General features: G+C 26.1%; 2 protein-coding genes across 3 annotated transcripts; one reads left to right on the top strand and one right to left on the bottom strand.

The window, feature by feature from the left end:
* The first annotated feature begins 562 nt into the window (after positions 1–562).
* LOC102680796 (adrenodoxin-like protein 2, mitochondrial) lies at positions 563–2,504 on the top strand. The gene is made up of 4 exons (XM_006613301.2): positions 563–926; positions 1,375–1,487; positions 1,677–1,809; positions 2,362–2,504. The coding sequence occupies exons 1-4, from the start codon at positions 778–780 to the stop codon at positions 2,450–2,452; spliced, it is 486 nt and encodes a 161-aa protein (XP_006613364.1). The 5' UTR covers positions 563–777; the 3' UTR covers positions 2,453–2,504.
* Positions 2,505–5,180: 2,676 nt separating this feature from the next.
* LOC102680936 lies at positions 5,181–19,403 on the bottom strand. 2 transcript variants are annotated; one of them, XM_006613302.2, is made up of 5 exons: positions 18,855–19,403; positions 18,259–18,785; positions 7,898–7,983; positions 7,300–7,424; positions 5,181–6,202 (listed from the first exon to the last, which is right to left on the bottom strand). In XM_006613302.2, the coding sequence occupies exons 1-5, from the start codon at positions 19,302–19,304 to the stop codon at positions 5,666–5,668; spliced, it is 1,725 nt and encodes a 574-aa protein (XP_006613365.1). In that variant the 5' UTR covers positions 19,305–19,403; the 3' UTR covers positions 5,181–5,665. The 2 variants fall into 2 exon arrangements, with proteins under 2 accessions (XP_006613365.1, XP_031365198.1); XM_031509338.1 differs by having other exon boundaries at positions 18,259–19,403.
* Positions 19,404–23,883: the final 4,480 nt, after the last annotated feature.

The raw sequence follows: 23,883 nt of genomic DNA, 5'->3' as shown, positions 1-23,883 counted from the left end.
TTTAAGAATGATTAACACCAATTAATTAAATATTCTTATTTATTTATCACTAATTGTATTTTATTTTATTTATAATATGATTATATTAATATTTTTAAAATATTTTTAAAGATTTAATAATAATAATAAAATAAGATTTAAGATATCAAAGTTTATTTATGTAATAAACTAAAATTGTTCTTTTTACTTAGAAATATAAATATTAATTTTATATTTATTAAAAAATTCATTTCTGAAATTGAAAATTACATATATAATTATTATATGATATTTATTGTCATTTTAAATTACAATAATTATATTCCATATAAGTTCGCAATTAATTTACCATATTTATTAGAAAGAACAGCAGATTAGGAAGAACAATAAAAAAATAAAAATATAAAATATAAAAGACAAATTATATTTAGATTTTTAATAGTAAATTGTATACTTTATTACTAAATGAGATAATATATATAAAATATATATTTATAAATAATATATATTTTATAAATTATATTTATATAATATCAAATAATTTTTTAAAAAATTATTTTTTAATAAATCAATTATTTGTAGTGGCAATTCTCATGTTATAACACATGGTTTGAAACACGTGCTCGGTACATGTCAGTTAATACTATTTTATAACCTGTCGTCACAAAAGAACACAGTAGTATTTGATCGAAAGAATGTCGTGAAAGTTCCTGTACAAAGTACAATTAAACTATAATTGGTATTTATCGTAATACTTTTGTGGTATTCGACGTAGTGTCCCATATTTATACTAGTGGAATGGCGTTAGTAAATCAATTTCAAAAGTTTTCGAGATCAATTCTCTGCATTGCTTCGAATTATTCAAAATTCACAAGCAACACAATGTTGCCTTTTTTACAGACAACAAGAGGAACATCAACGACACAACCACTTTCAGAAAAACAAGAGTAAGTGACGCAATTTTTTTTGAAACAAATAGTATTAATAGAGTAGTATTAATAAAAGCAATATTATGAACAGTTAAAAATATAATAATATTAATAAAATAATTATGCAAATCTTATGCATTATAACAATTGTATTTTATTTTTATTATTATAAATCATAAATAATAATAGTATAATGTAATTTAATTTTATTACTACGTATACATATATAATATATATTCGAAAAAAAACATGACGCGTTACATATACATATATGTATATTTATATACAAGCATATACTATAATATATTATAAAACATCATTAAAATTAATTTGAAAATTTTATCTAAATAAAAAAAATTAAATAAAATTTTATGTATAATATATAATATGATATGAATTTTATGAATATATGTATTTATATATATGTATTTTTGAATAATCTTATTTTAAATCTAATTATTTCTAGAGTTAATATAACATTTGTTAAGGCAAGTGGAGAAAGAATCAAAGCAAAAGGAAAAATTGGAGATACTATTTTAGATATAGTAGTAAACAATGAAATTGATTTAGATGGATATGGTATGTTCTAAAAAAACATAATTTGCTTTAAAATAATATAATAAAATATATATTTATAAATAATAAATATAATTTACTTTAGAATAATTGTAAGAAAAAAAAATAATATTTCATATTTTTTTCACTACCATATAAGTGAATTATAATTTTTAAATAAGTAATTTTTAAGATATATTGTTATTTATGTAGGTGCTTGTGAGGGAACATTAACTTGTAGTACATGTCATTTGATATTTCCAAAAGAAGTTTATGATACACTTCCTGACAAACCAACAGATGAAGAATTAGATATGTTAGATCTAGCATATGAATTAACAGACACGTAAGTCAATAATAATTTAATAATTTAATATAAAATAAAAGTAATAAAATTAAAAATAATTTTGTAATTAATTGAAATATAATGGAATTTGATTCGGTTCATTATTATTAAGAAAATTCAGAAATATATACTTACATGTTTAATCACTTTCACATGCATATTATAATATATATGAAATGATATATAATATATATTAAATATTTTAATTATTTAAATAATTATTTTATTAATCTATTTTAAAAAATATTTGTAAATATATAATTTATGTTTTAATATAAAACCAAATATTGCAATATTATTTTCAAAATTATAAAATTATAAAATATAATTATAAAATTTATTTTAAAATAAATAATCATACAATAGATCACTGTATCTTTAAGTAGAATTTCAATTTTCTAGCTCTGAATTTTATGAAACCAAAATTATGTGAATAAATTTTCATAATCTTTTATTTATAAATCCTTGAGCATAAATAAATATTAAAATAACATTTCAGATTTTTTTGGTAATTTTACCTCTTTTTTTCAAAATTTTTCTTTATTATTTCAGCTCACGACTAGGCTGTCAAATAGTAATGACTAAAGAACTTGATGGAATTGAGGTAAAAGTTCCAACAACAATTAATGATGCAAGAGCATAACTAAGATTTGTTATAGTTTAAAAAATTTGTATAATAATTCTTATTATAATGACAAAAAATTTAGGATTGAAATATATAAATAAAAAAGTTCACTTTTAAATGCGAAACTAAGACATATGTTGTAGCAGAAATGACAATTTTTATAGAGAACAATAAGATTTATGTAAAGTTATAATTTCCATATTTGTATATTGTTACTGTAAAAAGCTTATATAATTATGAAAGAAATATATTTTTTTTTATCATTTAAAAGTTAAAATCAAAAATTAAATATATAATATATTTAAATTATATATTTATAAATTATATATTTTTTGACATATATATTAAAATATATTATCAATTATAAAACATGTTATAATTTTTCTGTCTAATTATTTATATTTTAAATTGTTAATATTGTAAATAAGATATATTTATAATATAAACTTTTTAAAAATTATTTCAGTAATAAATTCAAATACATAAATATGTTTTTATTTTATATTATAATATTAAAATATAATTATATATTGAAGATTTTATTTATTTAAGAATTTTAAAAAGATTATTTATTTAATAAGTTAAATATCTTTTAAACAAAAATACTTTTTAAAAAATTTTATTTTATTATTATTGACTTTATTTGCTTTTTTTTTAAACAAAATATTTATATTTCTGAACATTCGTTTTTTTATAAATTATATGATTTTTTATAAATTAGATGCTTTACTGAATTTAAATTTCCATTATCTGTTCAGAATAATTTATTTTTTCCTTAACTAGGTACATACTAAATACATTTCTTGTAAGTACATAAAGCTAAAACACTTTTGTACTATGCTCATGGACCTAACAAATAATTTAATTTGTGTATTGTCATTTGTATATTTCGTTACGTGCAAAATATTCTATTTCTACACTACTTACAAATTCGATATAACATTATACCGTAAAATTTACATATTTTCATTCAGTACAATATTACCCTGCCCAATTTGAATACAATTCAGAACATATGTGATATATTTCTCTATTCCGAATTGTTTTACATAGTATGTACACTGATCTATTTAAACGCGAATTATATCTAAATACGATATGAAAAATTTATAAATGATTTATATTTGTAACTCACGAAGATCATAAATTTTTTCTGATATATCTTGTTGAACAATGAAATAGTAAACAACAATTGATCGCCCACAATAGATAAACAAACAATTTCATTTTTTTCTATCGATTTAATATTATTATATAGCAAATATATAACAATGCTTTGAAAGATATTGAAATTTCAAAAATTTTATAACATCTTTTAAATTTTTATTTTTCTTAGTATTTTTCTTGCTGAGTATATGATAATATTATACATATACTGAAAATCATAATAAAAGTATCAAGAGATAATTTTTTTCATCGGTAGATTAAAATATTTTATAAATATATATTTAGGAATGCTTTCATAATAATTACAATGAAGAATCGTATTAAATATTATATATAATATACTTTTAATCTTTCAAAACATCATATTTCTATAAATGTAATAAGTAAATACTATAAACATTTACCCTGTTCAACAATTTTTCAAAAATCTTTATTTAGTCGAAAAATGTTTTTATATTAAAATATTAAAATTAAGATAATAATTTTTATGTTTGCTATTTAAATATGACATTAATTTTCCACTAATTTCTGTATATCAATATATCAAATTTTTTTTGTTTGTTTGATTTCATCTCTTTCATTCAATGTTTAATTATAAAAAAATGTATAAATACATTACTTATAAAATTAATATTAAATACGAAATAATTAAAAATAAACTAAAAAATCTAGATACTTTTTTTAAAAGAATTTTATATATAGAAAACGATTGGTCATATTATGAATGGAACATGAAAACAATACTTTTTTTATTTTTTAATTTCGCGTTTAAATAATTCTAAATATTAAAGTCTAAATACATATCGATTTTTGATTCGATAACTGTATTTATGAATATAATTAAACTATAATTCTGCGCACATGAGGAGAAGGAACAAACACGTATAGTATACACGCTTAAATAACAAAATTAAAATGATTTATGTTCAATGTGAACTTGATCGAAGTCCTAGTCTCGAATTATAAAGTTTCTATCATACATACATAAAATTCAATATTTAATTATAATTTCTACATTTAAAAAATATAAAATGTTTTATTCGATTCTAAATAAAATTAATAGTTGTAAAAAATGAAAAAAATTTGTAAATAATGAAAAATCGAAATACCACCATAAGTTATAAAATTTAAATTTTATATAATACAAAGTTTTTCTTGTACATCTATATATATTTTTTACTCTTTATAGTTCAAGATTTGCACTTCGCCAATTTTCTTTCTACTGTGCATGCACAACGAGAATTCTATAATCGCTGAATTACGCGCAACAGTAAAAAATTATTCTTTCGTGAAGGCGAAAGTAACCTAGGACTAGAAGTTTCATAACATTAATGATAATAATAGTAACAATAATTTTATTATTAATATTAATAATAATAGTAATTAAGTAATATTAACAATATCAATAATAGTAATAAAATGGTAATGGCAAGATACACGCGAATATAAATTAGTTATTTCTTTCGTTACGTCTTTTGGACGTTTTCTTAAAAATTATTTTATTTGTAATTAATATTAACGAACAATTTTACTTTCTTTTTTGTTTTTCTATTTCTTATAATAATCCATGTTTTTTTCCTCATTTTCGAAATAACATTAAATTACTTTTCTTTCTATAACAAACTTCATTATAAAAAGTCTAATTGACTGAATTTATCTATTGAAACAATTATTCCATATTTCCGATATTTGGAATTTATGCTTTAAAAAAAAAGTTCTTTAGAAAAACTGAATAAAAATCCAAAAAAAATTAAAAAGTTTACAAAATATAAATATTATAAACAACAAGATTATATAATTTTACAAGCAACAGGTTAACCGGGAAACCACAGAAATGACATTGTATACTAGTGCCCACTGTAGGAAAAGAAATGAATTAATCGCTTAACCAAACCGTTCACAAAAAACGATTTTTCTACCAATTAAATCATCCAAATTTTGAAATGAGTCTATAATTTTAAAAATAATGAAATGCTTTTCTCTTTAATCAAAACTTAATTAGAAAATCAATAATCAATCATTAATCTTCAATTCTACATTAAAAACAATCTTTGAATCAAGATTCTAAACCAATGTAGACAATTCATGAGGACTATTAGTAGTTGCTGCACTACTTAAATCCAATGTGGCAGCTGGAAGTCCAGGGCTAACACTGCCAGTCGCTTCCCGCGGCAAGTGTTGCGATCTATTCAATTTATTTCCAGGACTTGGTGGCGATCTATCCGCCGGTGTATCTGGTGGCGTAACTATGTTTCTATGTCCGCTCACATTTAAATGATTGTGCGTCGCTGCGATCGAAGCTGGCGATGAAAGCAACAAGGGCGGTGGGGACATTGACACGTGTCGATGATGATGATGATGATGATAATGTTGGTATTGTGTCGCACGACTGTGTATTGTATGACTGGCATTTAGTTGATTTGTCACAGAGCCAACTTTTGTAGGACAGCCAGCATAGTGGATAGTCAATGGACCACGTAGTTGTTGTTGCTGTTGCAATTGAGGTTGATTTTGGTGCTGCTGTAATTGCTGTTGACGTTGCAATTGTACCGCCGCTTCACATTGTTCGCGCGCTAACGCCTTCACGGCGTTCGTCTTCTCCTAGAAAATAATAATAATAATAATAAAAAAGTTAGTTTGATCATAATGTATTTTATATATATATTTTCGAATTTGAAAGAAAAAAAAGAAAAATAATATTGTTTTAACTTAGAACTTTGTAAATTGATTTCTAAAACATAATATAATAATTGTAAATTTGATTCGGATTTATGTGATTCGAAGTGTCTTTCCTATCCACTGTCAATGAATTTGATATGACATAAAAAAATGTTGGATCATCGAATTCTTTCTTTTCTTCAATATAATTATATTATTAAATATTTTGATATATATAAATATATATAAATATATATAAATATGTTGTATATAATTTAATGACATATGTTATTTTCTGATATTTTTAATATAAAAAATGTTTCAAATATAAAAAAAATTATAAATGGTATAAATAAATAATCTAACTCTTTTACATAAAAAATGTATGTTATCGAATAAGCAAAGAATTCGTAATTGAAATTACAAAATACTGATAAAAAAGGCAATACCGATAATTACATATATTTAATATAGTTTGTGAACAGAATGACGCGACATAGTTGAACGTTTTAGGTAACATATACTGATCGTATACGCTTGCGTAATAAGATTCTCGAAGGCTATTTCTGTAGTGTTTGTGCATTCAGTTAGATTACATTTTATATGAAATTTAGATAAATCGTAGAATAAAAAATTCTTAATATTTGATAACGAATATAATTATGAAATTATTATGTATATAAACATTGCCAGTATAAAATATTTTGATATATTTAAGTAAAATAGTTATTCTATAATATAAATTTGAAATTTACATTTTTTTAACATTTTTTCTTGTATAAATTGATTAAGACAAAATTAAAAAATTATATAAAATTCTAATATTTTTTCTAAAATTTTGCAATTAATTATATTTTTACGAAATATATATTATTATGAAATTTACCATATTATTATGCTAAATTTGAAGAATAAAGTTATATTTTTGAAAAATATTTAAAATAAAATAAAATAAAAAATATATAAAATATATTCTGAATATATAATAATAATATATAATATATAATATATTAGATCTCTGAATGAAAAAATGTATTTACCCTCTGCCACACGAAGACGTTATGAACCATTGCACATCCACAAAACACAATGCCAAGACCTATAAAAACGGACGTGACGATTGCCGGTGTTGAATGAAACTGGATGAATGTGTACAATATCATACCTGAAAGCATTGTTAGAAATATAATATATATATCATACAAATCCAAAAAACAATATTAACATGTAAAAAAATATTTTAATTTCTTTAAATTTATTAAAGCATAAAACATATTTTTTTTTTAATGCAAACAATTTTTTTTAATTAAATTTGAATGCTTAAATAAAATTTATCAGTTTATCACGATCGAAAATTCAAATGAAAAGTATGTAACTAAATTACATAAACTTCAAATTGAATTTCAATTTTTTCATTAATGGTAGAAATATACAATTTAATTTCTTTAAGAATGAATTAATTAAGACTAATAAAAGATAATTATTATGAATTTTTCTATAACAAAAATAACGTTTAATTATAATTGTTATGTTATATTTTATGATTTATATTTGAGTTAAAAGAAAATTAAAGATACATGTATGAATACGACAACATCTTCCAAAAGATAAAATTTGATAGAATGAATAGCCTCTTACCAGTTAGAAAGACAGGAATGCTAATGAAAAATCCTCCGACAGCACATATCCGGCTGATGGATGATTTTTGCAGGTACTTGTTACTCCTAAAACAAAGATAAATTGAAGAAAAAAATATTTTGCGAATCTGCGATAATTAAACAAAAAAATTTTTTTTGAAAAAAAAAATGAAAAATATAATTTAAAGAGAACAATTATATTCATAATATGAAAATAAAAAAATAATATGAAAATATATTTAAATAAAATTATATGAAATAATATGAAAATAAAAAAATGACTATAAAACATAATTAAAAGATTATATATTAACTATTGATTACTAGCTTGTTGAATCATTTATTTTATTTATTTTATAATTATTTGTATAATTATTAAAAATAAATTTATATAAACGATATAATTCTTATAATTCATTTTTTTCTATTCTATCATCTTTCTCCATTTTCCCTTTCTGTTTTTATTTGTCACCATATTATCATAAACATATTATGTATATTCGTCAAACGACAAAGCAACATTGCTCTATATAATTCTCCGCTCACGCACGTCAACTAACCCGACCGCAAACGATACTGGTAATTTCCAACAACCACAAACGATTTCACCGCAATTACCGGTGTTCAAGAAATTTGCCGATTCTCTCTTAAAAGGCTCGATTATACATGCCAGATCGTAAAACGAATCATACCATATAGATTTTCGATGGAAAAACATAATTTGTTTGGATATTTTCTGGTTGCGACTAATTTTCACGCGCTAAAATCATAATAACTGGAATCGAGGAAGAGTAAGTTCTTCCTGGAATAATTCTTCTTGTATTCTTAGACATTCTCTTGAATGTCTCTTTATAACATTGTCAAGTATAGTCGTAAGTCGTTTTTATTTCTGATTATACATCGATGAATGTCCAGGTTTTGAAAATAGTTTTTACAATGGTAGATATGTATGAATACAATTTGTTAAATGTTTTATATATAGTATATTATATTGTATTGTATTTTAATTTATTTATTTTATTTTATTTATTTTATTTATTATGTGCAAAATATGTCACAAAATTTTTGAATTTAATTTAATATTCATTAACATAAAAAAAATATGATATCGATAATTAATAATTTTATTATTGATTAAATTTTTTTATTTTTTTTTATTAATTTTTTCTTATTAATTTTTAACTTAATTGTAATTTTTAATTTTTATTTAGTTGTTATTAGATTAATAAATGATAATAAATAGTTAAATAATGTAGTAAATAATACATATTACAAAGGTAATATCAAAAATACAAAGAGTTAAACAAAAGCATATTTTATCCAATATTGTTTAATTTTAAGCATTTATTATTCTGCAAAACTGATAATATATATTTAGATATATGTTAATTTTAAACAAGTTTCATTAGAATGAGGCAAAATAAAAAATTCTTAAGAAACCGTTGCGTCCATCCCTTTCGAGGTCGACAACCTCTTTGGATATGTTTCAAGAACACCATACCAATAAAACATCGAGTTTTAGACTAATTCCTCGTTGATCTTTTCCGTGCACGTGCGTAAATTTAGCCTTCTACGTTAGTTATTCCGAACGAACATTTATTTTCCATTTTCGTTTTCTTCACAGAAAGAATGATCATCCATAATTGAAATTATCTTATAAAATTAAAGATGACAGATGAGAAAAATTATTATACAATAATATAGTTTATTTATTTTATATCATATTTTATGCTATGATTTTTTAATTTACAAAATCACTTAATCAAAGAAAAAAAAATTAGTAGATAAGCTATTAATGTTGCACACAAATTTGATCAATCTATCTATTTACTAATACTGCAATAAATTTCCATTGCAACATTCCACGTTCCTTCGCCGCACCTTAAACTCCTCACTAGACTTATTTCATCTCAAAGTGCTATATAACTCTTACGACACTGATCAAACTTCAAATTTCATAAAATTCCAAGATTTTTTTAGGTATTCCTTAAAGAGCAATAAATTTTAGTAAAAAAATTGATAATTTGTTTCTAAAGAAATTAAGAAATATTATTATAAGTTAATAATAATATAAATATATAAAGTTATTTGCCTCTGTAAAAAAATTATCTTATAAAAAAAATAATTAACATTAAAAAATTTAGAAATTAATATCTATTAATAAAAAAAAACTTATATACAAATTTTTCTATAGATATTATATAAATAAAAATAAATAAATACTATAAATTTTTGCAAGAAAACCTATAACTTATATTGAATATTAAATACCTTAAATTCCCAATAGAAATTTAGCACACATAATAAATTTCACTATGTGAGTTAATTGGATCGAAAAGATTAAAAGCTAAATTTAGGGAGCATAGTTGATAAAGAATGGCGTGTCACCGCGCTATTAACAATGAGATTGAATGCGCGATCTGAACAATAAATATTAGACGGTTCTCTGACCTGCATTTTCGCATGCAATTTCGACCGATTTAGAAACACGAAAATTTTCTATGAACTGAATCAATTGTTCGAAATTCAGTTCATATATTAATATAAGCACTTTCATGAATTTCATATTTTATCACTTTAATAATTAAATTAATAAATTATGTGCAATTGCAATCAATAATATGTATATTTTAATGTATTAAAATTAATGGCCAGAAATTAATATAATGACAACACAAAGAGAGTCTCAACATATAAGACACAATATAGTTTCATAAGTGACGAGTACTGGCGCACGCGCATTGTCTTTTGTTTTAGACATGCGCGAAAGTTTTATTTATATTCACTGCACGTGAAGTTTAAAGTAGGTTATGTTTACATTCGAAAAACTTTGAAAACAAAGATTTATAATTTCTCAATCATTATTTAAATAAATTTAACCGAAAATAATTACCACATTACACAATAATCTTGATATCCTTAAAAACAGAGCTTGAACAAGAGAAGCTCATTTTACTCGCAAGTTGCATCAGTTGGCTATACGACTTACCGGTGACTTTAGAGGATAATACGGCGAGAAGGTAAAGTCTCCATTCAACGAGATCTCGTTGATCTCGCCTAAGCAGGAAGAGTCTGTCGGTCCTTTGATTTCGTACGAGTCTTTCTATTCACGATCGTGCGGAGCCGACTACAGGCGACGACACGGATCCCCGACAAAACCGTCTGAGCCTATTCAACACGACGTCAAATAGTTTCACTCGAAGAGATGAATGAAGATAAGAATCACCAGAGCGTCTTTGCTTCAATAACAATAACATTTGGTAAATCTTTTTCTTTTTTTTTTCCATTGAAAAAAGAGATTGTAAATCGTATAAGAAAATTATGTAAGTAAATGCTATATAATATCTTCACTTACATAGAGATATCTCTCGAGAAGCTTTTATGATATTGATTAGAGAAATTAGTATAGTTTAATACAAACAAAGACATTATTATTTTTAATATTAAATTCAATCTGACATTTGATTTTGATTCGTTTATAGTGACTTAATACGTTTCACGAAATTTCCGAATTATCACAAATCATTTTTGATAATCTGAACAAATTGGTAACTTATTTGAAAGGCTTACATATCCGGTCAACCATGTATTTTGCGCACTTCCAATTTCCACATAAGAAGCATTCGTTAATTGAATAATCAACTTGTTAAATCATATTCGAAACAGACTATCATAAAAAATTTATTCAGCCAATTATTTATCTATATCTAGTCTAATTTATTCATTAGAGTAGAGTTTACTTTTATTAAAACTGATAAATTATTTACTGAAACGTGCATAATAGAAGTGGTAATGTATTTATTGCAAAATGATTAGAACAACAAAATATTGGATTATTTTTTTAATTGATGGAAAAGTGAGGTTAGTTAACAAAAAATAAAATAATTTTCGATAAAATATACTTCCTAATTATAACTGTTTTCTATTTATCTATTACTCTTTTTCCTAAAGTGCTAGACAAATGATAATATGTATCATTTGTCTATGAATCGATCAAAAACATCCCATTCTTCACACTTTGAATTGCAATAAGAAAAACAAAGTTGTCTCCATATATATAGTGGAAACGTTTTTCTAAGCAATCGAGAATGCGCGAAAATAGCATTACGGATCGGCATTTCTACGGTATGAATTGTAAAATTGTTACGCGGATGATAGATCATGCACGTGAACCGTACCAACTACCGTGAATGACGAATCATATATGTTTACATACATTCTTAACTCTTTCTATATTCTTCTTAATAATGATATGATCGTATCATTACGAAGTCAATATTAGGAAAATGAATTGAACATTAAAGAAATTTAAAAAGTAATACCTGTTTTACTAGAATATTATTCTAGCAATAAATTTACAAATAAAGATTTTATCATTGTATCATGATACTGAACAAAGAACGAAAACGGCAGTTGGTAATATCAAACTACCTTCGAAATTTTCTTCGTTTTTAAATTAGTCTGAACGAAGGAAAGAGAGAAGGTTTAATGATGCCGAAACTAAAAGGTGGCCATGGTTCGTTTGAAACGAACCACGACAACCGTTACGACCGAGTAGCACCTGTTTCTCTTCCTAGGTTACTGCAACTGAACCATTGTATGCTTTTACGATCATTTCCTGACATTTGTTCCTTCTTTTACAGAATAATCAATTTAGTTGATTAATTTTTCATTCTTAAAGATTGTATATTGCCAGACAGATTTTGATAGAAATATATATATTACATTATTACGAACATTTATAAAATTACTGTTTCATTGGCGTAAAAAAATATATATATATATAGTATCATTGAAATCCTGATTGACTAACGTAAATGTTTGATGTGAAAGTTCTATATGAAGTAAAATATCCAAAAGATTACTATATGTTTACTATAATATAGCATTTCATGCGAAATCTGATTAATGCAAAATAAAAATTAAACATACATGATATGTCTGACTGAGATAAAGAATTAAATTAGATTAAATTTTTGAAAATATTCTTGTTTATTATTTTAAAATTGTTACATGATTTGATAAATATGTGAAGAAGTAAATTAATGTTTAAACAATGCTTAAACATAATTCAACATAGTTTATGCATGAATAATTATTAACATAACAAAAATAAACCTTAATTCATCCATCTAGCGTTTGTACTTATAAGTACTTCTTTCACACATTTATAGACACATTTTGTTTGAATAAATAAACCAAAATCATAGATTACGTTATAAAATTTGATTTCACGATATTTTAATCCTCATGAAAGAAGTCTTTTATATTCAAGAGACGATTTATAACGTATCTATTTAAAAGTCTATTTCTCTTTGGTGTATTAAATTTTCGAGATATCAATCATGGTTACAAAATGTAGGCGTAGAAAAGACTAATAGCTTTGACACATCAATTTAAACATTGTATATTTAAAGATTACTACGTTTATTAAAATATATATATATATTTTTTTTACTTATTAAATTTTTTATAATTAATTAAGTTTACATGGAAAAGAAATTAAAATATTCACAAAATTACATTTGTGTCGAAAAAAAAATTAAAATATTTATACATAAAATAATTCAAATATATTAACATGAAATCTATTAAAAAAATAATATTTTACCTATCAAAAAAAAAAAATTAAGCATGCAAATTTTTTTAAATTTCTTCTCAATTTTGCTAATTTGAACCTGAAAACATCAAAATTATCGATTGCTGATCAGAGATTAATCGAAAAATAAATTACAAATATTTAGAAACACGTGAATTTCTCTCTCTTTTCTTGTTCGAATATTAAGGCGCAGTCATGGCCTGCCAAATTTATTCCCTTTCCCCAGTGCCCCGTGTCGGGGAAAAAAATTCCAGACGCCGGATTCGAAGGTGTGGAATGCCAACAGCCACGAAAGACTCTCCTATCTCTTTCTTAAGGAAAGACGAAGGGCCGCACGCGTATGCTTGGCCGCTCTGACGCACGAAGAACTGCCGTGAACAGAAACCAGACACGCCTGTAACATTAAACCCGGTCGTCGATGAAAAACGAACAAGACTTCCGCGACGGATGGGCTTTTTTAATGACAGATTCGAATCGTGGAGCTTCACGGATCATTCGAAGCTACGTTATGCCACCATCTTTTAAGTTAAGAACACATTATAGCCAGTTTCTCACAAATTAGCCGATTCGACCGCTAATTTTAACACATCATTTTAACATCCACTAATCTAACTATTCATTCAAACATATAAGTAACTTTAAAAATGAACATAGTAATTCGATATTAGTTACAAATCAATTTTTTTATATTATAAAATTATATTTTTATTAAATTAATAATGAAAATAATACAAAAGAATAAGATGAAAACATTCATAATTTTAATGATTTTTAAATATTAAATTTTATAGATAATTATTAATTTGTTGTTTTGTTAATGTTATGTATATTATACATTTCATTATTTCATTAATAATTATTTATAAGGATTTAATTTATTGCAAAGTAATTACATAAAATAACTCAAACAATAACCTATATAATTCTGTTGTTTAATTTATCCTATATATTTTCCCTCCAATTTAACCTTCTCAACTCTTTTCAATCACTTTTCAATTCAAAATAAACAATCAATTTTCGACTTCAAAACAATAATCCATTCAAATCGATCTATTAACAATTTTCACGATAAATTTGAATTATTGAAGACATTCAAACATAAAATCTTTAAGAAAAAAAAATATTAATAAGAAAACGCCATCTAGCGTCGAAGAATAGATCTTATTCGCAAAGCAGCAGCCATTCTGTTTAAAGTTATTTGAAAAGTCTACTGCTGCGTGTTCGGATTAGTAACACTAGAGATCCCTTATCACTATTTAAGTAATGAGCTGGCACTTAACAGTGCCACTTGTCTTTCATTCTTCTTATATCTCTATGATCGTCGTCATCGTCATCTTCCTCGTCGTATATATTCTTGACTTTTTTAGCCCTCTAGTCTCATTGTCAGAATTCGTAGTATGGTGTGAGACGAGTACTGAAGCTTCGAGTGACAATGAACAAGCGAAGAGGAACGACCGTCTACTGGGAACCGCCATTAAAGCTCGTGCTTCTTTCGGAGCACGTCTGCTATCCCAGAGGGCTTCTTTTCCTCTACTAACAATGCCACTTCGCAGACTTCGCAGTTATCTTCAGCCGGACGATCTTTGGCTACGGCTAGACGATGATGTGTATAAAGAAACGCGATCCAAGAACCCTCTTGAATTTAGTCTTTCGTTGGCAGTCGACTTGATTTGATGAAACGAATTTTTGAGACAATGATTTTAATATTTTGATATTTTTTTTTGGTAAATTTAAAATAAAAATTTTTACTATATTATATTATATTATAATATTTTTTTTACAAAGTTTAAATTGGAATATTTTATATTTTTAGTAAATTTATAATTTGAATATTTTTATATAATAATTCACGAAAACATTAAAAGTTATTCATCAACGCTAAATTATCTCTTCTAGCTAAATGTTTTTTAAATAGAAAGACATGTTTATACACATTCCATATTCATAGATTTAGCAAAATTTTAAATTGTTTAAAATATCTCTAAAATAAATCAAGAAAAACAATCAAAAAAGAGTAAAAATAAAAAAATAAAAGCAAAGGAAAAAAAACGAGAAACGTAGATTGATATTACAATTTTAATTGGTTACCTTTCGAATACACTATATTATATCAGCACAATAACATCGTAGACAATTGTAAATGATAGTCATGATCACAACTGTCGCTATAGAAATAACCGTGTCAGTAAATGATCGATAAGAGTTCAACCACATGAGCGTATCGATATAATGAACGTTGTAACGTAACATTAGAATGTATGCGATCAATCATATATTCGATCAATTTTATGTCTATGCAACAATATGCATTGTAAATTTTATTATATTCGTCGAGTTATCAATATGGTCGTTATTACGTCATTTTATAAAACAACGAATTATAAAAACATTTTAAACGAATTTTTTTATTATTAAAATTTAAAAAATTATCTTTATTATTACTATACATTCTTAATTAAGCATAAGATAATTTAATATTCTTAAACTTTTTCTTGATTTTCCATTAAAAATATATTAAATGATGGAATATATTCAATATTCTAAAAAAATTATTATTTTGAGATTTTTCTTTAAAGTTATTAATAAATTCCCTAGATGAGCAATGAAAATGAACAAAATATTAAAAGCAATAACTGCATTCGTTGATGCAAAAAGAAGATAAAACAGAACAATTCATTATATTAACAATAACAAGAAAAACGAAAGAACATCATTATATTTCTGTTTAAATAATTGTTATGACTAAAATTGAAAACAAATCATAAAATGTTCAGTGATATTTTCAAGTTTTTTATAATTATTGTTGTTCTGCGAATGAGTTTATTTTTATTTTAATTTTAATTCATTTCTCAATATTGAAAATTAAAATACTTAATTTATATTTATAAGAAGAAAACGAATCCTAATTTTTAAAAATTTTACTTTACACTTTTCAATCTCTTCTCCATAAAAGTCACTGTCTTTCTTCCTATTCTTTGTCCTAACCTATAACGGACTATCTCATATGAATGTACGTGAGAGACGGATAAAATTCGTCTTTTCTTGTACACTTAAAAACTTTATTACACGATAATGTTTGTAACAACTTAATCACGAAGCAACATTCATAAGAAACTTCAATACACCAATCACATAATGTTTTAAAAAACAAATATCTTTTCATTTGTTGAATGGCATATAACATTTTCCCACGCGAATCAACTCGTCACATAATAAAGGATTGGCATTGAAAAAAAAAAAAGAGATAAACGAGACAAAAAGAACGGAATTAAACAACCAGAGAAAACTCAAAATGGCATGTCCGGAGTCGAGAGTAATCACAGTGATTTGGCCGACGATTTCGGTCAATCTACATAACTTAACGCGCCTTTCCTTTCGCTGATAATTAGAGTCGGCAATGCTTGCTTTGTCTCAGCCAGCAACGAAAAAAAACCGATCAACCACCGATAAGGAAACCTTCGAACAGATTGGATCTTATAGAGGAGTATCGCCTTTAAAAAGGCTTATGTTTGGCTTTCAAGTTGTACGACAAAAATTAACATATCCATATTCTCTTTGTAATTTTATATATATATTCAATCATCTTTTTTTTTTACAAATTTTTATATATAAATTCGTTGATAAAATTATTAAATGAATTACGGAAAGACAAAAAAAAAGAATATGGAAATAATATGTTAATTAAAAATTCACAAAAAAAAAGTGAAATCTTAATTACACATTCGAAAAATACAGATAATAATATAAAAAAAAAAAAAAAATAACAAATATAACATGAAGCATGATATGTAAAAAATAAACGAAATGTAAAAGTGTGATTTTCATTTTCAAAATTCGCATCAAGAAATATACATTATATGTATTGTAATATTGTATATATATGTTTAAATGCGTGTTTCGTCGGTAAAAACGGAACACGCAGTCAGTTAATATATACATGTCGACTACAGGACGTGAATTTTTGCGTTTCGTCTTCTAGGCCGCGTGAGAAGAAACATTAGAGAATCTCTGATATATCGCATCAGGATACGGGACACTGCGTTTGTTCCAGACATATACAGATAGGCCACGCATGGACGAATGAGAACTCATAATCCGGTACATAAGGATAATCTTGATTGAAGATGTCGCTAGTAACGTGAGATTATAAAAATTAATTGTCGTTCAACCGCGAATCCTGCATATTCTTCTTTCATTTTTCCTTGGATTACTGGAAAAATGTTACCACGCGATTCTTTCTAAATTAAGGTCTTTTTATTAAAGTTTATAAAGAGTAGTGTGTGGAAGAATGATTTTTTATTTTAATTTAATCCATGTTATTTTATCTCTCACACTATTTGTTGGCTTATTTCATAAATTAAATTATTATTTTATAATTTGAATCATTCTATTCAATGATATTTAACTTTTCTTATTTAATTACAGTAATTGAACAATATACGTCAATAACACAACAATTACATCACGAACCTTTGAATAAAGATTCATGATACGACATATTAAATCAATATGTTTATTTTCAAATGTTTCTTCTAATGCTTTTTCAATCATTTTAACTATAATATTATTCTTAAAAATATATATTAATCTTGGAATTATGAATATAATAAATATTGATTAGAAACAAAATGACATTAGTGAAAATGATAAACCAAATTATTATTATTAAATTAAACTTGATCAGAAATAATTGGCAATAGAACAACGATATTTAAAATCAATGTTAATCCGTAAAAGAATAAAAGAATAAAAATATTACTCACCAGTGTCCTTGATACGAAGTCTTGACAAGCTTCACTGTGAAGAGGAACTGTATAGCGCAAACGAGGAGACAACAAAGATTCAAGGAGAGGGCGAGGGCGCACAGCGCCAATGTCACCTCGTACACAATCGTATATTCCTCCGGGCTGATGAGGCTACTCGGCGTCACCGTTAACGGTGAAATCTTCAGCAAGAAGATTAACGAGAGTAATGCCAATAATAACGACACCAGACACAACAAGCCTAAACTGGTCAACGTCTCTTTCGCTCCGGACTCGTGGTCTTTGTGATTCCTCGATAGGGACGAGGACCAGGAAGCGTTCAACGGGAACGCCGTAGAACCAGCACCGGTCAACTGACCGCCGACAGTCGTACCTTGGAGAACAGGTGCAGGTGAAGGTGTCGTCTGACTGGGTAACCTGGACAGTCTTGAAATATCGAAGCCTCCATTCGCTTTGGGTCTGCTATCTTGATGCAACGGCACCTGGGATATTATTGTATGTCCCAAAGTCGACACGTTGTTATTATTATTATTGTTGTTGTTGTTGTTGTTGTTGTTGTTGTTGTTGTTGTTGTTGTTGTTATTATTATTGTTGTTGTTGTTGTTGTTGTTGTTGTTGTTGTTGTTGTTGTTGTTGTTGTTTCCACCACCGACAGGACTAACACTATTCACCGAATGCTTCGACGTGGACAACGTAGACAAGTTAAGGGCATGGGAATGATTTAATCGTTGGGACAGATTGTTCACGCTCAATTGGGAATGATTCAAAGGGTGTCTGTGAGTGGATGATGGCGTCGTGGCAGCTTGATGCACATTGCCTCTCTGATGGACTACAGAGTCGTAAACGTCGACTCCCCGTCCTTGGCTTCCTGTTCCACGAACGTTACTTTGGTTGTAATGAAGGTGTTGCTGCTGATCCTGTTGGTGACTGGAATGATGGTGATGATGGTGGCCGCCGTGCAACGAGCCCGAGCTCGCTTGATAATCATTGTGCTGGTGCCTGGAGCCCGCTGACGACGGTTGCCCCGTCAGGATGTGTTTCAGCATTACTCGATGCTGGATTGTCAGAAGGAAGATTGCTCCTCTACATGGCACCACGCGGGATACGTTTCATGTGATCTTTTCGATGTTGGAAATTTTTTTTTCTTTTTAATGTAAAATTTTTTAGAAATTCTTTTTTTTCTTTTTTTTTTTTTTTTCTTCTAATTAGTTATCGTTAAACGTTCGAATTTCTGTGCGGAATTTCTTTTTGCTTTTTCTTTTTGGTTTTCTTCTTTTACGAATTTTTCAACACATGAATAGGTTCCTGGACTTAGGGAGTTGCTACACACCAGCTCCACCATGGCGACGGTATTCAATAAGCAGTCTACATTTCTAGCTACCTTTCAGCTCATGCTTCAGAATAGTTTAGATGAATTACTTTGTAACGAAGCATGAGAACAGGGACCATCGTCTTTAAAGGCATGATTATTCTATCTTTTATTTAAAGAATACGTTATTTTATTCAAGTTCTCTTAATAAATTGTAAATAAAAGAATTATTGTACTTAGATAAATACTTGGTCCCACTTTATTTTTGTTCTTTGATTACATTTTAATTAATTAAGTATTGAATTATATATTCGTACATAAATATTTTTTCTATATCCATTTCTAACTATCTCGTTAATAAGTTCATCATTTCAGCTTTTATCTACAACTCGTAAAAACGGAAATTAAACGCTTCTCCACAAGGGAGATGTTAATAAAATCATTGGTATGAATAATCACACCAAATATTTTTCTCGATTATTCGATACGATTAGTTTTTACCTCTAAGAATTTATTCGCGCTCTCAAAGAGCAATGAGAGCAATATCATCAATAATATTTCTTTTCCTGACTCGTTTCCTCTTTTTGAAATGATCGATGGATTGTTTCTTCTTATATTATTTTGCTTTTAAATGATGTTGAATTTTAACAAATGGTTTTTCAAAGTCGAAATTTTTAACGTTCGATCTTCTGCCTCACGTCGTTAAGAAGGAGGAACGAGAGCACAGGAAACATAGTCGGCGTGAGCATGATTAGATCCGGTCCGCCCGATGACCTTGCTAGTGAGAATAGCGGTTCGTTAAGGTGGTTGCAGCCTTGGTCTGCTTCTATGTCCAGAGAACTCGTTAGCCGGCATGGCTTCCGAGATGCTCCTCCTGAAACAGATTGAAAGAAAATAATTAATCGATTATACGTGTATTAGGATCATAAAAAAATAGATAGATAAAATTAAAACAAGAAAATAATAATTATCCTTTCAATTGTTTGGAGATTTAATTTTTGTAAAAGATGAAAAATTTCTTATTCAATTTTATAATAAACAAAAATAAAATTTTCAATGTACACGATCAAGTAGATGCCACAAAAAAGAAACAAGTGACTGATTCCCATCATTTCATTTGTCCTATGTATACATAATATTTTAGATAGACGCCTTTTATTAATTTCGATCATTGTCCTAATTGGTTGAATACACAAAAATCACATTTTCAATTCTTAAACCAAAAACTCTTTCCCACGCTTTGAGCTTAACTGTTTGAGTATTTATTTAAATGATTAGGCAACATAAAACGTTCCAATGTTCCTATTCAAGATGTTTAAGTTAAACAGTATATATTACTTATTATATTAGAAGTTAAAAGATAGAATTATAAAGTGTAGAAAGACATTTTTTTTATAAAATTTTTAAATTTTATTTATATTATATTATTTATTATTGTATTATATTTATTTATATTTTATAAAAATTTTATTATTAAATCAATCAAGAAATAAAAACAAATAAAAAAGAATTCATAAATGCACCGTTGTTTATGCTAAATACATATATATATATATAGATAGAAAAAAATATATTTCGGATTTAAATAGGAAAAATATACATATATAATCTGTATAACAAACTATAGATAAACTCGTTCAAAATAATTCGAATAATTTCCTTGTTTTCAAAACATTTCTGTATTCCTAATCTAAATAATGTTTTAAAATCTTTCATTTTCATATAGAATAATTATTAATTAAGTCGAAACGTTATTAGATCATAATTTTATACGTGCCACGTATTAAAGTACAAGAGTCGAATAAAAAAGCGAATTGTCACGATAAAAAAAATTCGCTCGAATACAAAAGTCTTTTACGACCTACTTCCTTAGTACTACTTCCTTAAGTAGCAAGACGGTATATTTTCCAGTCGTTTAACTCTCATAATAGGATTTAAAGAATACGGATACAAAACTGTAATTTTTCATTATTAAATTAGGATTCGTTACAAAATTGTAACAAATCGTACGTATTTGTGTTTTACATCAACGATGATAAACACTGACTTGCTTTTTATATACACACAAATCATTTTTATCTCACACGGAATTTTAATTATTTAATTTGTAAATAATTATCGAAATAAATATTCTAAATAAATAAAATAAAAATTTAAGAAAAAAAGAAAAAGAAAGTTAGACTTTATTCTTATTATCTTTCCTATTCTAAATCTTCTACACCAATGGCCAATATTTAAAATTACATCTCCTGTTGTATCGACCTTCTTTAAAGTTTCCCGCGGCAAGTTGAACACGCATCGAGTATCTTCTCTCTTTTTTTTTTATCCCCACTCCCTTTCTCTTTCTGACGGTAGAGAGAACGAGAATGCGCAAAACGCGCGGATCACGCAAACGCTTCACGATCTACGAAACATCGCGTGAAATCACCGATCCAATCTCTGTGTGCGTAGTACGCTATAGGGATAACGATTAAATCGACAGGATATACTTTATTGGCTATTCCGTTATTACAGGCCTATTATCTGTGAAGAAATAGTCATTAAGGATCGATGTATACAATGCAACTATGGACTGTCGAAAACGCTTCTGTATTGCATTCACAATATTGTAATCTAAGATTTAAAATTTAGTATATAAAAATAGTATAATTTCACCCATCATTTCTTCTGATCAAATTTTTTTCTTTACATCTAAATTTTGTATTTTATTAAATTTATTAAATTAAATTTTAAAATTAATTTTTAATTAAATTTTGATTATCGATCAAAAAAAAAAGTTAAACTTTCCACGATCTATCTTTCTTTGTTGCCAAATTATCTATTCTTCATTTCGAGTTACAAGTTTCAATTATTCTATTCTAAGCAATCCATTCAAAAGAATTATATACAAGAGTTAGAAATAGTTTCTCAAGTAGTAGTTCTTTTCAATACCGTTACATCCGGTTGAAGACTCGCAACGCTCGAGTTAAGACGCGTCTCGATCGTGGAAGGCGGAAGATCGAAGTTATTTTCTATGATCGATCAATGGAAACGTTGCACGCGAAAATACATGAATCTTTGATGAAATATTAATATCCTCCGAAACCACCGCGTAATAATGTAACAAGCAAGTTTGTCGTTCTCGAAGTGATAAAGATTCAACTCTCTAAAATAAAAGAAAAAACTTATCAATAGAATTATGAACCACAATTCATTATTTTTACCTTTCATTCATCATTTCATGGAAAACTTTTTTATTAGAGTATAAACATTTGGAAATTCATAAAAAAATCTTTATATAATGCAAATATAAATACAAATCTTATTTATTATTCCCGTATTTGTCTCGTGTTTTACAACAAAAAGAAAATATACTTAAATGCATTATTTATATTTTTTACCACATCGATTTCATTACAATTAAAATATAATTATCTAGAAAGATATAGTTATATTTTTTGTTGAAGTTTTTTCCAGACAGAGAACTTCTTATAATATTTAATATAATATTTAGGTACTTATTATTTCTGTCTTCATTCATTTATTTGTCTTATTTTACAAAAAAAAAAAATATACTTAAATAGATTACATACATTATTTTTTTATTACATTCAATTTTAGGATTAAAATATAACTATCTATTTAAGGAAGATATAGTTATATTTTTTAGTGAAATCTTTTCCGGTTAATAGATAAAAAATTTCCTAGAACACTTAATACTTAGATATATTTAGCAACTAATAACAGGTAAGCGATAAAAAAAAAGTTAATGATATAACATTTGTGCTCAAGTAAAAACGATAAAAATCGATGAAGGTGTAAAAGAAATGGCGTATTCTAATTGCCGGATATCGTTATCATTATTAGGTAGATAAGGATGGTGTAGGTTAGTTCAGAACTGCCATTCGTGATTATTCTCCATTTACATTCTAAGATCGCAACTTTGATAGTTAATCTTTTCTATTTATTTTTGTTAAATATAATGTCATAGACTGTTAGGCAAATAAAAAAATATATCGCGATCAAACGAAAATGAAAGTTGATAAATATTTTATTGAAATTAGAATTTAATCATTCGATAAACTTTACGTTATTTACATTATTATATGAAAGGTATAATAGAATTTCACGGCATATATTCGAAGCTTCGTCCTTTGTCATTGGAATTCTATCGCAATTTTGAATTTTGACTATGTAACTTGATTCGATCCCGTGAATCCTCTCACCATCACTCCCTTCTTCCCTACGTTTCAGATCATGTGGCACAATCTTGAACCGCAGAAACAAGCAGAACAGGGTAGGGCACGAGGAGAGGATTTACTAAGAGAGAAAGAGGG

Source organism: Apis dorsata, unplaced genomic scaffold (assembly GCF_000469605.1).
Source record: "Apis dorsata unplaced genomic scaffold, Apis dorsata 1.3 scaffold_139, whole genome shotgun sequence".
NCBI lineage: Eukaryota > Metazoa > Arthropoda > Insecta > Hymenoptera > Apidae > Apis > Apis dorsata.
Note: the sequence above shows the minus strand (reverse complement) of the source record. Positions and strands in the feature narration are given on the sequence as shown.